We start from the raw sequence: 14,522 nt of genomic DNA on the forward strand, positions 1-14,522 counted from the left end.
TGATATCTTCTTTTTGGTAGAATATAAAAATTTGGTTAAATTTCACTCTTCACAAAAATCTCTTATTTGGTTTTTTTTTTTTGGTAAAATCTTATTTGGTGTAATAATTCATAATCCATACCATATAAAACATCTCTAATGGTAATGGTAAATCTTGCTTTGAATGGTCGGTAAAGATATGATTTGAGCTATTCCCAACGGCTAACAAAATGGTCTTCAAAGTTCAAACGTGACTGAGTAAACCCTTAATCAATTTCCCTCCCAAATCTGAAAATTTGAAACTCTCGAGTCTCGAACTTACAAAAATCCAATCAGAGTACAGACAGAATCGGAGCCCCTCCCTCCCTCCGGAGTTTCCGAAGGAGTGATTCTAAGTTATATTCTCAGTGCTGAAATCACGCCCTCCTTGAAGATCTTGGGGCCATGGAAGACGATCAAGAGCTCGACTTTGACGCCTTTCATGCTGCCCCAGCTCTTGTATCTCTCGCTGCCTTCTCGCCTTCCTTCACGCCTTCTTCTCGCCGTCTGTCGAGCCATTTCAGCCCTCTTGGTCGCCCGGTTCCCTCAGCTCGGCAGCTGGCTTGGGTTTCTCTCCAAGGTCGTCTCATTGGTGCGGAAGAAGCAAGCTCTGTTAAAACCATTGGAGGTTCCTTGAACCCATCAGAAGCCTTGGCGTGGGAGCTCTTTAGCCCCATTCATCGAATCCTCATCGTCGCCGTGGTCGCTGTAGCTACTGCCGAGTTGAAGAAATCTCAACAAATATGCCAACTTAAAAGATCCGTACTTCTCAGGGTTAGTAGTAATTGCAACTTCGTAAGCCTCTCTCTTTCTTTGCAGAAAACAAAAATTTATTAGCTTTATGTATTAATGAACTCTGAAAGGGAGGGATTCATTCAAGGATGATTACTTATTTTTTCCTTTGAACTGTTACTTCGGTTACATTTTTGAAATTAGGGTTTCGGCTGTTGGGGTCAATAGATTCAGGGGAGTGGTTTGAGCGCCCCCTACCAATTTTGAATCTCTCACCTATGATATAAATTTCTTCATAACCATTTTAAAACTGTTGCTGAAGTTAACCCCAAATGCCATGACTCTTGCATCCCTCCAATGCTCAGCTTACTCCAAGCCAAAGAAAACTTATTGTTGCTGATATTGGACAGAAAGAAAATCAATATAAAACACCACACAATGAAAGTTGTGATCGTGTGTGCTATACATTTTTAAACCCTCCTTGTAGATCAGAGTTTTTCTATTGGCTATATGTTTTGTTTCTCTACGATTTTCCCTTTACTTTACATGGTGGTTTGCCCCCAATAGACTCTCTTTGCAAGTGTGGGGCAACCCATTATTTACCATCACTTGCTGGTCAAAGTTGACATTAACCCCATACCCTGATAATTGGCTCAAACAGAGTACTTGATGTTACAGTTTGTTCAAAAAAAGTTGTGAATTGTGAAATACCTTAGGTCATGTGGGCTTGAGGAATTGGTACCATGGTTTAAAACCAGAATTTGGTGTGAACACCAAAGAGATAGCATAGATTGAAATGTAAGACAATTTCATAATAGTCAGTACAGATATATAAACCAAAGGATAATTCTGAGTTTTTGACAATTAACACAGAACAGCTACAAAGATGTTGTAAAAGTGATCCATGTAGAAGTAAAGGACGGGCTACCCCTGGGGGAGGGAGGGTGGGTGGAAGAATCCAAATCACTACCCTAGATTTATTGTACTTTGTTGGCATTTTCTTCATATATTTTTATTTAATTTAGCTCTAGTTTTGCTCCTTTTTTTACTGTACACAGTTGAAGCATTTTATTTGTTAATCGTTAATTTTTTTTTAACACGGTTTTAAAGTTTCAATTTGACTGTCAGGATCAAGTTTTGTCAAGCATGCAACAGAAGCTTGACGATCTATGCAACCAGGTGAACATCATGAAAGAACAGCCTGAAAATGAAGTTGATCTGTCATTCACAAATGACAAAAAAATCCTATCCAACAATGATATCAAACTTGATGAAACTACAATTTCTCCTTGTGGTTGTCAAGTTTGCTATGAGCATCGTGTTTTATCAAATGGTCCAATGGTAAGAACCCTAATTAATAAGTAGAAGTAATATTGTTCCATTGAAGTGAGGTAGGACTCTTCTTTTGTTGTTGTATTGGTTGTCATTGTCTTGTCTTATGGAGGCTGAAAATGTGAACCTTTATTTGCCAATTTTGATTCAGTGTGACTTTTTTGAGAACTCATGCTGCGGAGATGAGGTATTCAAGTTCAAGATACCTTCCTACAATGTAGCAGAGCAAGAAGAGCGCCGGATGTCCAACTTGTCTGACTGGGCTTCAAGTGTGAATTCTTTAATAGATATTCACTTAAGAGAATATGACCCAAAAGCCAAGTTCAAGATACCTTCCTCAAATGTAGCAGAGCAAGAAGAGCGCCGGATGTCCGACTTGTCTGACTGGTCTTCAAGTGTGAATTCTTTAATAGATATTCAGGTAAGAGAACATGACCCAAAAGCCAAGTTTAGGAGTTTGTTCTGATTTTACGCTTTAGTCCTGGGGAATACTAGACAATCATTAACTAGTGACACAATGTATTTGATAATTTGGGTATTAATGGGTTCGACTATGGCTGCCTTACCAAGGAAAGGCTTATGAAACTTGGTTTGAGTTTTGAAGATTATTGTTTTGTTCTACATGCTTTTTTTTTTTTAAATTACTAAACTGATATTTAGCCAGGTTTTATTTTGTTCTGATACATCACAATGATCTAGCAACTAGAGATTAGTGTTTTGTTCCTTGCGTTGGAAAAATCGTAGAACTTGTACAATTAACGTACACTCATACTCAGATTAAGTTTTGTTAGTATTTTAGAGACATGCCCCTCAAGGATGTCTGTCTTACAGCCTAGACTTGGTTCATTCTGATACTATCTTGCTCATGGCTGGCCAACAAAATCCATAAAAGAAAGCCATTAGTCAGCAATCAGATTGTTGTTGGTTGTCCCTAAATAATTCATAGATATCTTGAAAGGGTTCTATTGTTATTGTTTCCAAATTTTCATGCATCAAATTGTGAATCTGCTTAACATGATCATCGCTAAGGTGAATTATCTGATTGGCAATTCTTAGCAACTGTTGGTGGTAATTATTGTGGTTATAAACTTGCTACCTAATGCAGATTAGAGTTCACTTGCTGCCAGGTTGTTCTTTTTTTTATTTTTTATAATGTGTTGATGTATTGCTTACAGCTCAACTCGGAGCAAGATATCTACAACCTCCAGCAGGAATGCGATGAAAAGGATGCCACCATAAAAGAGCTGTCAGCTTCTCTTAACGCATCTGATGCTGCTAGTTCAAAGGTAATTGGCATTCTTTATGCTTTACTTATACTTTGTTAGAACTTTTGTTTCTAATGTATTATCTTTCTCTTCTTAATTACAGAGAATTGCAGAGTTAGAAGATGTTATTAGAAGGAAAAACATGATTATTACAAAACTAAAGAAAGATATGGCGGTTCTAGAACAAAAGGTCAGAACATGAATTTTAAGTTATATTTTTTCCGATAGTAGGAAATATTCACTAATCAATATCTTGAGCCAAAATCTAAGTATTAAATATGGAAATCAAAATATAGGTGGTGCATCTAACAAGGCTTCGGAGACCCTCCTTCACTGCCTCAAACTCAAACATTAGTCAACCTCCGATCATGGCAGATAATCTCCTTTATGATATGGAGAGTAGCACTAGTCCATCGTCTTCTGACCCAGACTCTCCTATTAAAGCTCAATCGTATGAGGATGAAAAAAGACCTGCTCTTGAGGAGGGAACTAGTTTGAGTAGAGAACAGACGGTGGGTAAGGCAAAGGCTCCAATCTCCCTTCCAAGACTGGCAGACAGTTCTCAGAAGCAGCGGGCAAAGGCTCCAACCTCCCTTCCAAGACTAGCAGACAGTTCTCAGAAGCAGCTACCTATGAGCCCTCTAAACGAGAACTCTATGAATCACAGACTTGATTCAACAATGAAGTTGAGGCAGAAACAATTGGTACCAACTGATACAACTAATAGAGATATGAAGAGGATTAGGAGACACACTCAGACAGTGTCAAAGGACAAAGCTCAACCGAAGAGACGGGTATAGTAAGTTCTTCTTAAATGTCAACTTATAATTGTTCACATGTAGTATGTTATACTTAAATGTCTACATAAACTCTCCCAGCCTTATCCAAGTCACATGTGGTTTTCTACATGAATCCTGTTCCACTATTCCACTTTATCCAGTGCCATATCAATGTCAATAGCATAAGGTCTGAACAATAACTTTCAGGATTCATGTTCTATTAGGCTAAAGAATTTGTGCAATCTGAAAATGTCTCCACCTATATCCAGATGTATCACTGTGTTACACTATGGTGCTCAAATAGATATTCATTTCACATGGTCTTGGAATCAGTGATAATAAGTGCTCATGATGCTCACTACAAGTATCTGAAAGGCATTAAATCCATCACATTTCCTTTCAATAATCAATATTACTCAAAACCACCATATTGTTTGAGGCTATGTTTCCTGGACACTTCAAATTATGAGCCATACCCATGTTGGACATCTTAAGTAAGCCCAAGAGAATGAAAAAAATGGGATCTTTGTAGCACTCAATTTAGATGATTTCCTGTGTCCAGGTAACAGAGATTCAAGTCTAATGCTTTGGTTCTTGGCAAGTGGAACATATTGCATAACATGCTGCAATTATTCAAAAAAAGAATAGATATTGATGTCTATTGAATATGTTGGAACAAACAAAGATTGAAACTCGCAAAAACCAAAATTTGTGGGAAGATTTTCATGGAGGAAGTCTTCCCACTAAAATTATTTTCTTCTTTTCTACCTCCCCATAATTTCGTGAACTTCAATATGAAAATCAGTATTCTTTGTGTAATTAACTTCAATAAGAGAATCAGTATTCTGGGTTTGTTTTCTAATATTTTTGTTTTTTTTTATTTATTAATAGGTCAAAGTGGAGATGTGATATTTGATGGATTCTATTTTGTATCAAGTATTGGGAGCATCAAGTTGGCACATGGCATACCCCTTTGCAGTTCCAAAATTACTGTGTCTGGCAATGGATATCCAGCATGCAACATTGCGAACATATATTATCATAGGGCACTATAATATTTATAGGTGTAAGAAAACTTTAGTAGTTCATATATTTAATACTGAAATACTTGGAATATTAAATTAGCTAGTGAAATTATGTAATTATAGAATAAGGAAAAAGTCACTTGGATGCCTTGCTTTCGATAGCTTATGAAAGTGCCAATCTTTATTGTGCCATGTGGGATTATGATGTGGTAATTTTGACTGTTGGACAGATGGTACATGGTGAGGATTGGCCATGGGTCAAATTTCAGAGCCTAATTCAATCAGTACCCTTCTGTATTTTGGCATGCATCTTCGTGTATGTTAATGCATGCTTGTAGTACTCTGTTGTCGTGCAATATCCCATAGTTGTGAATTTCAAACCTCTATTTTGCTGCATGGAAAACTAAGTTTGGGTTGAAATTTTACATGTGAGTTGGGGAGGGGGATTTTGTGTTCCATCTACTCTATCACGTGGCAGACATGGATCATCTTTATAATCTTATCAAGAAAGAAATGTTACTTAAAATTGCTTTAGAGAAATTGTTTTTCTTTTATTTTTTTTATTTAGTGCCTGATTAACTTCTTCACTTGTTATGGTTGAATATTTTCATCTTCCAGAAACAAACTTGTAAGTGTTCAGATTCCATTGGAGTTGAAATGTAGTATTTTTGAAGGATTAAGTTTTCCTTCACTTGTAGAGAAGGGAGAATCCCTTAAGCATTGGTGATCTGATCTTCTGACTTCTTGTCATCATAAACTCCCAATCCTAATGTATAGGATTATAAATACCCTTCCCCATGCAAATCAAAGGGTCAGATCTCCATGGTTGAGGACTGAGGAGATTTTGGGTGAAAGAGGCACTTGGTCCATTTTATAATATATACTCTTCATTTATATTATAGAGAAACTGTACTTCCCTAGGCAAGGGGAAATTTTTAAATATAACTTGTTAAGTAGAAGAAAATTTCATGCAGTAATAGGCAAGGGGAAATTTTTTCTAACTTGTAATTCTTGAAAGAAAAGTTACAGTAACAAATGTAAGCTGTTGTTTATCCAAGCTAGTTTCTGCTCTAACTATGGCTCTAAATGGGAGATCTGCTCTTTGTTAGATAGTGAAGTGTTCATGGATACCTGAAAAACAAGAATATTTTAGAATCCAACTATGCAACCTCATACTCAGATTTGAGCTTCATATAGCGAGTTAGTTCTCCATAAGACTACCAAAACCTAATATGTATGAAGTGATCAGCCACTTTCTCCAACTAATATTCTAACTGTTGACAATTTCATTTGATATTAATATGGCTTGTAATAATTGAGGACTTCTTGAACAGAAAAGTGCTTTATTATCAATAGGAAAAGATTATTAGCTTGTTACATGGAGTTGGGGCCACATCTTTTGGTCATTCCTGTCTTTTAAGTGTAATGAAAAGTTTAATAAAGCATCCATTGTTTCCTAACAGTTTAGAGTTGGGAATCTTTATAGGTACATGAACACATACACACACAGAGGATTGATACCGATATGGATCGATTGTATTAATAAAAAGGAATTTATTTTTGTATTTATGTTCAATGCGAGTCTGATTCCTATTAGTATCAACCGAGATCGATACGCCAAAGCTCCAGAGTTGATGGAGTGCATTAAATCAAGCCCTTTAACCTATCCCAAACTAAGTTGGTCCAATCTAATGCTCATACATAGCCGTTGTCTTCAGCAGATCTCACTCTAGGCAGTAGGTAGCCCTTTTCAAGTGCCTCACTCTGCTCTAGGGTTTTTGCTTGGCGGTTGGTAGCTCTTTCTTAATAACTTTCATTCTACTCCAGATAGTCGTTTTTGTGACTCAAACACGTGACGTGATGCCTGTGTATGATACCAAATGTTAGGTACATGATTGAGATGCCAAAAGCTTCAGAGTTGATGGAACGTGTTAAATCTAGTCTTTTAACCTATTTCATATCAGGCTGACTCAATCTAGCACCCATACACTAGATCGAACCCCATTAGGCACATAATAGATACCGATTTTATTAAGTACTTGACTGATACGTCAAAAGCTCTAGAATTGTTGAAATACATTACATCAAACTCTTTAACCTATCTCATACTAGACTCCCAATCAAACACTTATGCACTTTATTGGGACCATTAAATACATAACAGATTCTTATAGCCTTGCATGTGATGTAAACATTTAGTGGGCACAAAAAGTAAAGTCATGATATACATGATTCAATAATGATCTTGAAGTGCAAAAGGTGGTGAAGAGAAACTGATAAGGACCATTCTTTTTGTTGGATTGGCTTCGGAAAAGAACCAATAAAAATCGGTTAAAAATGTCTTTTTGGTTTGGACATTAAAGGCCAAAACCTTATCGGTCTGGTTTCGATTGACCTAATATATCTATAAAACCGAAAAATTAACTGAAACCGAGCGAACCAACGATATACATTAAAATAGAATCACTTTTTGAACCCCGTGATTATGGATATAGGTATCGGTATCGGTCACCCCTATAATATGAATCGGACCAAATCAACATGTATCAGATATAAATTAAACAAAAAACACTTTTTAGCTGATACTTTTGATCCATATTAGTATTGGATGCCAACGATACTGATACGTATCGGTCTATGATATTGATACTTAGTGAAATGCCCCGAAAAACACAGCAGCATTTCTTATTTTTTTGGTAAATACAGCAGCTTTTCTTGATGGAGAAGGAAAAGGCACGCAGGGATTCAGATACCGTTATTGGTATCGGTCTTTGCTCATACCTGATCTAGGCCTCAACCGATACTGATACGATCCGTTACCGATACCTCAATTCAGGCGCGTGAGAAAACCGTTAAAAGGGCCCGCAGAAGCCGTTTGTCTCTTCTGACGCGGCTCCTTCTCTCTTCACCAACTCCATTCTATTGGGGAAAGCCAGGGAGGCGGGCAGGAATCAGGAGATTCACGACAAGCTCTTCTTCCATGTTCTAACGACATTTCCATCTGAAAAATCATCTCTTTCGTCTTCATCTCTCCGTTTCTTCCTTCTTCTTCACTGTAATTCTAACCCTTTATTTTTTGGGTCTTCCCGATCTCTCTGTTTGTGTCTGAAGAAAACCTCATGACAATTCATTATGTCTCACGATCTACTCTCATATCCGATTTCGATTACAATCGGAACTTCAGATCACGTTCAGTCTCCCCATTTGATCCTTCTCTAGCCTGATTTATCTAGGATTTTAGTCCCTTTCTTTTGTTTGATTTTAGAGAGAGGGGGGTCTCATTAGATTTGAGAGAGAGATGTCGAATTTATATGGGGATTTCAACCAGAAGATTGATTATGTGTTCAAAGTAGTCTTGATTGGAGATTCGGCTGTCGGGAAATCCCAGCTTCTTGCACGGTTTGCTCGCAACGAATTTAGTTTGGATTCAAAAGCGACGATCGGAGTTGAATTCCAGACGAGGACTCTTGTTATAGATCACAAAACTGTCAAGGCACAGATATGGGATACGGCTGGGCAGGAAAGGTAAGCTTTTGCCCCCTCCCTTCCTTCTATATCTATTGGTTGGGGGCGTGGAATCGGTTGAACTGCTGTCATATATACATTGTTCATGTTTTTCCTATTGTAAGTCGTAAAATTCGTTTTTGATTTGTTTGTATGTTCAACAAATTGACGATCATGAACTTATTCCAGAATAGTAGAATCTAAAACATAAAATATCAGTGTAGAGCGGGTCTTAAGAATTCCACCCTCAGCACCCTGAGATCAAAGGTTGAATTAGTTTAGTGAAGAAAATTGACTCTTGATTCCTTCTGTCTGTAGGCTAAACTGTCATCTGTGTTCTGTGGTTAGTAGGTAGTACAATTTGTTTGGGAACCTAATTTCACATTTCTTGCTTAAAATTCTTCTTGGCTTTCATTCTGTTTCTACTTGATTATCAGTAAGAGGAGAAAGAGTTCAATTATGTTTGAAGTATAATTTTACTTATGAATGAAGAGTTCAAGTAATGAAAGGCTTGCCAAATCCCTTTTTGTTCGACTTGTTTCACATCTTCTCACTGGAAAAGCATAGTGCTATAACCTGGAAAAATGAAAATATCTTAAAATTCAGATCTTATAACTGGAATTGTTGGAGCATGGAAAAGTATTATCTCAAGAGAAGAAGAACAGCTAAGAGGAACAGTTCTTGATCAATGCTTGTTAGACTAATATGTTGATAACCACAATACAATCCCTAGCTAAAAGAAACCTAAATTATGAGTGATTTGTCTAAGGAATCATGTCTAGGAACAGTGAAGGGACTCTTTGATGCAGATTGGAGAGATGGATCTGCTGTTGGTGGGATTTCAGATTGCAAGTTTGAGAGAAGAGAGGAGGAATGAGTAAACAACCTCAATTCTAAAACAAACCAAATCTAATCCATTCATTCAATTTTGGTAGAGCTATATCTTCTTACATGTATTTATAACTAGTGTTTACGACAAATAAATTTCTCCTCCTGTCCTCTTTGCACTTCATTCTCTCTCATTTTCTTTCCTGAGATTCTCCTTGGGATTCTTTCACCTTGCCAGGGGTAGTATTTTAAAAAATAGGCACACTGATGCCAGTGACAAAGAACAACGAGAAGGATCAGATGGCTAAGGAAGCAGAATTGGAGGAAGAGAAGATAGACAAGAATGAGTTGTTGCCCAATTGAAAGGGGTCTTGTTGGAGAGGGAGTGATGTAACAGAAGAACTTTGATTGCAATCTAGTTGGTCTTCTTCGTTTAATAGGTCATAATTCATAATAAACTCTAGACTTATTTCTCAACAAACCTTATTGAAACAACTAACAGTCATCTATTCTACTTTCCACACTATTTTTTAGAGAAACTAACATCCTTCTACTGAAACCATGTATTTCTTTTTTTAGAGAAACTAACATCCTTCTAACAGTCATCTATTCTTTTTTAGAGAAACTAACATCCTTCTACTAAAACCATGTATTTCTTATTGCAAATAGTTCTCAAGTTTTAATCTTGTTCTGCTGTGAAATTTTTGTGCTGTTTATTCATTTTAATGGTATCCTAATAGTCAACCCCCAATCTTGGGAACCCCTTCCTAGTTGCTTCCACGATGGAGGCAAAATCTCTCATAGAGATTATTGTGAATTCTCTATAATTTTTTGTGGTAGTTTTCCTTCATGATTGTAAGGTCAGGAGAGAAATCAAACTGAAAATGACAGGCAGCACATCTGATCTTGTTCTTTTCACCATATGGTTTCCCAAGCTCTTTTCTTTTTGAAGCTAAATGATCTTAAATTTTCTATAGCTCAATGATTAATAAAGTTTGTGAATGTTTAAAGGTTGCATTGTTATCCAATCAATCTAACACAAGAAGCAAAGCAGTTGATTTTGTTTTACATCCCAGATACTCCTTTGGTCCTTGTATTTCAAGAATACATAAGAAGTTGGTGGTGGCTTCTCTTTACATGTTGTAGGACTACATGTAAAGTTGCTGCCCAAAACTTTACATTCATTAGCCTATGTTATTTTATTCTTTATTCAGTCTTTACTCTCTCTCTTTTTTTAAATGAGTCTCTGGTTACTTATTCAAGCTTCCGTATGTTTTTAATAACCAATTGGATCTTTACCTTTCTATGTCTAATTGATGGCATTATTTAAGCACCAGGTTTTTTTTGCAAGAAACCATTTTCTCCCTTGAACTCTCTACCAGACCTCATGATATGCCCCAACTTGTTTTACCCTTGGCTTTTTATTGTTCATTTATTTCATTCTTTAATTTTCTCTTTCTCATTACTCCCACGAAGCTCGTTGCCTTCATCCTATGTGAGATGGAGGAATTAAACCTTAGCAAGATTGGCAAGAGTTTTTTCACCTTTTTGAAAATACATTTCTAAAAGCATGCAAGGAATTGGCAAAGGAGATGGGCAGTTGCTGAAATTTTAATTTTTTTCATCTTGTCTAATTGTTTCTGTGAAAAACATGACTTGGAAGCATTTTTAAATTGTTCCAAGCACCATTTGTTCTACTTGTAGGCTTTCTGTCTCCTTTCTGTTCAACTGTTCTTACAGAATTTAGAATTTATTAGCAAGTGCCTCAGGCTTGTTTATGTTGAAACCAAATCTCTCACTTAATCAAGAGCAGGTGCAACCATATGCTACTAATTATACCCTTCAGGCTATTCAGCTTGCCCTGGCCACTTGTTTTGTGCAGGCTAAGCCTGGAATTGGGTTGGGCATTTGGGCGAAGAGGCATTAATGTCTGTGTATACATGGTATCTGTGGGGCAAGTGTGCCTCGTATGTCAGAAGATGTGGCTTGGCAGTGAGGTGGAATGCCTTGGTTTTAGGGATTTTGGTATATGCTACTTGAGCATTTCATGTGTTGGGTGCTCTGGTGGCATTTCTGTGGAGTATGTGTATTAGGTGGTGAGTTTTTACATCAATTAATGGGATTTATATTTTGGAATCACTTCTCTGGAGTGATTTTGAGGGAATTGGTAAGGTTTAATTTATTATTGCAAGTTCAATGAGTCTATTTTAAGACGCTTAGGTCGATAAGGTTTGTTCATTGAATATTAGGTCTGAGTATTTTCTGAATTAGAAACTCTTTTTGCCCCTACCATGTTTTTCTTGTCTCCCAAGATTTTTCCCCTTGTTCTTGTGGAGGTGTTAGGTTGTTTTTCTAAATTCCACTTTTTAAACAGTCATCAGATGGATCCTTCCATTCCAACTCAATGGCTTTTTTCAGGTAGAATATAAGTGAATTTTTTGAAGAGTTGTAAGGAGCCTTCACAAGCATCACTCTTGGTGTCATTCACAAAGAACTTATATTTGCTTGTGGCACTATACATGGTTAATCAGGTCCTACTTTGGATTACTCTACCTTGATTTACCTCACTTCAGTTCTTTGATCTCAATGTGTGTGCTGGATTCTGATTTTATTGCCTCAGTGAAAATTAAGGAGACAAACTATGAAGTTTTTTGTGAATAAGAAGAAAAATTTTGTGGTGTAGGGGCAGATGGATGGCTTGAAGCGATTAAGATTATGGTCCAGCATAAAGGGTTACTGGTTGAAATATTCTATTTTTGGTTCTCTGGTTTTCTGATATGTCATTTTAAGACAACCTATATGGAAGACTTTGAATTCCTTGTCGAAATTTCCAGAGGGAAGAGGGATCAGGAGTTTGGTTTGGTGGGATTGAGACAGGAGTTAGAAGGGCCAAGACTAATGTCTCTGTGTGATGCTGCCTCCCTGTCTTAAACAGCAAAAATTTCACGTGGGTTCAAATTATGGAAATGTCATGATCGTATCTTATTGAAACTTTTTGAATATCTTTTCCTTTGAAGAAACAAAGTTAAGAACCAGCTTTTCATCTTTATTTTTTTAGAAAACATGTCCCTGAAAATGCTTACTAGTTTTGCCAGAACCTACACATGCACAAACTGAAGGGTTTCAAGTTACTGGCAGTGTGTGCCCCGAGTCAAATGGATAAATTCTATTATGTTATTCTCTGTTATCTTCTGGTTTTATCAAATGATATGATTCTCTATTTATTCTTTATCACTATTCATTTTCTTACACAGACCATGGGTAGTGGATCAGGTACCGTGCTGTGACAAGTGCATACTATCGAGGAGCGGTGGGGGCATTGCTTGTTTATGACATGACCAAGCGTCAATCATTTGATCATGTGGCAAGATGGCTGGAGGAACTTAGAAGCCACGCTGATAAGAACATTGTCATTATGCTCATTGGCAACAAGTCTGACCTAGGAACCCTCAGAGCAGTTCCAACTGAGGATGCCAAAGAGTTTGCCCAAAGGGAGAATCTCTTCTTTATGGAGACATCAGCCCTTGAGGCTACAAATGTCGAGACTGCTTTCCTAACTGCCCTTACAGATATATACCGGATCGTCAGTAAGAAGGCTCTCATTGCAAATGATGAATCAGAATATGGAGGGAAGTCGGCGCTTCTCAAGGGAACAAACATTGTTGTGCCTGGCCAGGATCCAGAATCCAATGGAAGAAAATTCTCATGTTGTGCCTCTTATTAAGTATACTGCCTACACTTATCTTTTTAAAACTTCTTGTGCGAATCATTGTTGTGCCTGGCCAGGAGCCAGAATCCAATGGAAGAAAATGCTCATGTTCTGCCTCTTATCAAGTATACTGCCTACACTCCTCTTTTTAAAAGTTCTTGTGAGAATCATCCTTCACTCTCTTGAGCTTTCATACCTCATCTCCTCTCTTGTTTTTTTTTTTGGAAATTTTTTTATATTTGGCTATATTTTTTCCCATTTCACGCTTATTTTAGTATGAGTTGGAAATTTGAAAGGCCAATCATTTTGTAGGAGACAAGGAGTCATGCCATTTGGTATGTGAAATCATTTCTAATCTCTCTTTTTTGTAAGTTGAAAATCTTGTATAACACTGATAGTGTGATACTATAAGTCTATAACAGCTGAAAAATCATGTGATGTATATCTGACTCTAAGTTAATTCCCTTCTGTTTTGTGAACCATTATCTTAAATCATGAAAGGAGTGTGTGTGTGTGTGTGTGTGTGTTGTGTGTGCTTGTGTGTACCAAATCTCATAACATGATACCATAATAACCACTGTTTGTTCTATCAAAGTTGGGAGATGTTTTAATCAAAGGGGATCCTGTATCCTGGTTGTCAAATGCATATAAGCACAAACACATTCACATGTCTGTTGTGGTTGAGCACCATGATTAGAGGAATCGGAATCAAATGGGTGAATCACCTGATTTCAATTGGAACCAGCCAACCCGATCCCGATTCCTGCAACCCTCTTTTGAATCGAACATTATTCATATTTGATCTTTTTTTTGGCCATTGTTTCCTTCTCTTAAAATAGCAGAAGATCAATAAAACTTACCTCTTGTAGCAATCTCCCCAAGTTTATTGAATCAAAAACTTCAAAAATATCAATATTTGGGAAAATATTTCCCAATCCCAATTTATAGGAATCTGGCCAATTATGATCGATGGAGGCTGATACCAAAAAAACCTTGCTGAGCACTTGCTCGTGAATGGGGCTGGTTTGTTTATGAGGCTTTTAAGATCAAAAATAGCATGAGAGCATTAATCTCCATGGGATGCCAACCATTACGAAGTCAACTTAGGGTCTATAAGTCATAAGGTACTGATTAGAGCAAGGCTCCATAGTTATCAAGACGGCAAGGCGACAATGGCATCAGAGAGGTTCTTAAAGCAAGGCGACACCAACAAGGCTGCAAGGCGGCCGCCTAGGTGACCAAGGAGCCTGGACAGGCGCCTGGATAACTATTCAGCAGACAATCTTTTATCTGGCTTTCTAACATTGTCTCTAGTTGCCCTAAGCAAGAG

At 37.2% G+C, this 14,522-nt stretch overlaps 2 protein-coding genes across 2 annotated transcripts; both read left to right on the forward strand.

Moving 5' to 3' along the window:
- The first annotated feature begins 282 nt into the window (after positions 1-282).
- LOC122642930 lies at positions 283-5,327 on the forward strand. Its single transcript, XM_043836545.1, has 9 exons — positions 283-792; positions 1,879-2,091; positions 2,234-2,379; positions 2,440-2,503; positions 3,258-3,368; positions 3,451-3,537; positions 3,644-3,922; positions 3,971-4,146; positions 5,018-5,327. Coding segments are annotated over exons 1-9 (1,446 nt in total). The 5' UTR covers positions 283-423; the 3' UTR covers positions 5,019-5,327.
- Positions 5,328-8,247: 2,920 nt separating this feature from the next.
- On the forward strand, positions 8,248-13,673 carry LOC122642933 (ras-related protein RABA4d). Its single transcript, XM_043836547.1, has 3 exons — positions 8,248-8,676; positions 12,757-13,242; positions 13,468-13,673. Exons 1-2 carry the CDS (start codon positions 8,450-8,452, stop codon positions 13,205-13,207), a joined length of 678 nt encoding a protein of 225 aa, XP_043692482.1. The 5' UTR covers positions 8,248-8,449; the 3' UTR covers positions 13,208-13,242; positions 13,468-13,673.
- The last annotated feature ends 849 nt before the right edge of the window (positions 13,674-14,522 follow it).

The sequence above is a fragment of the Telopea speciosissima genome, chromosome 10, assembly GCF_018873765.1.
Source record: "Telopea speciosissima isolate NSW1024214 ecotype Mountain lineage chromosome 10, Tspe_v1, whole genome shotgun sequence".
NCBI classification, from domain to species: Eukaryota; Viridiplantae; Streptophyta; class Magnoliopsida; order Proteales; family Proteaceae; genus Telopea; species Telopea speciosissima.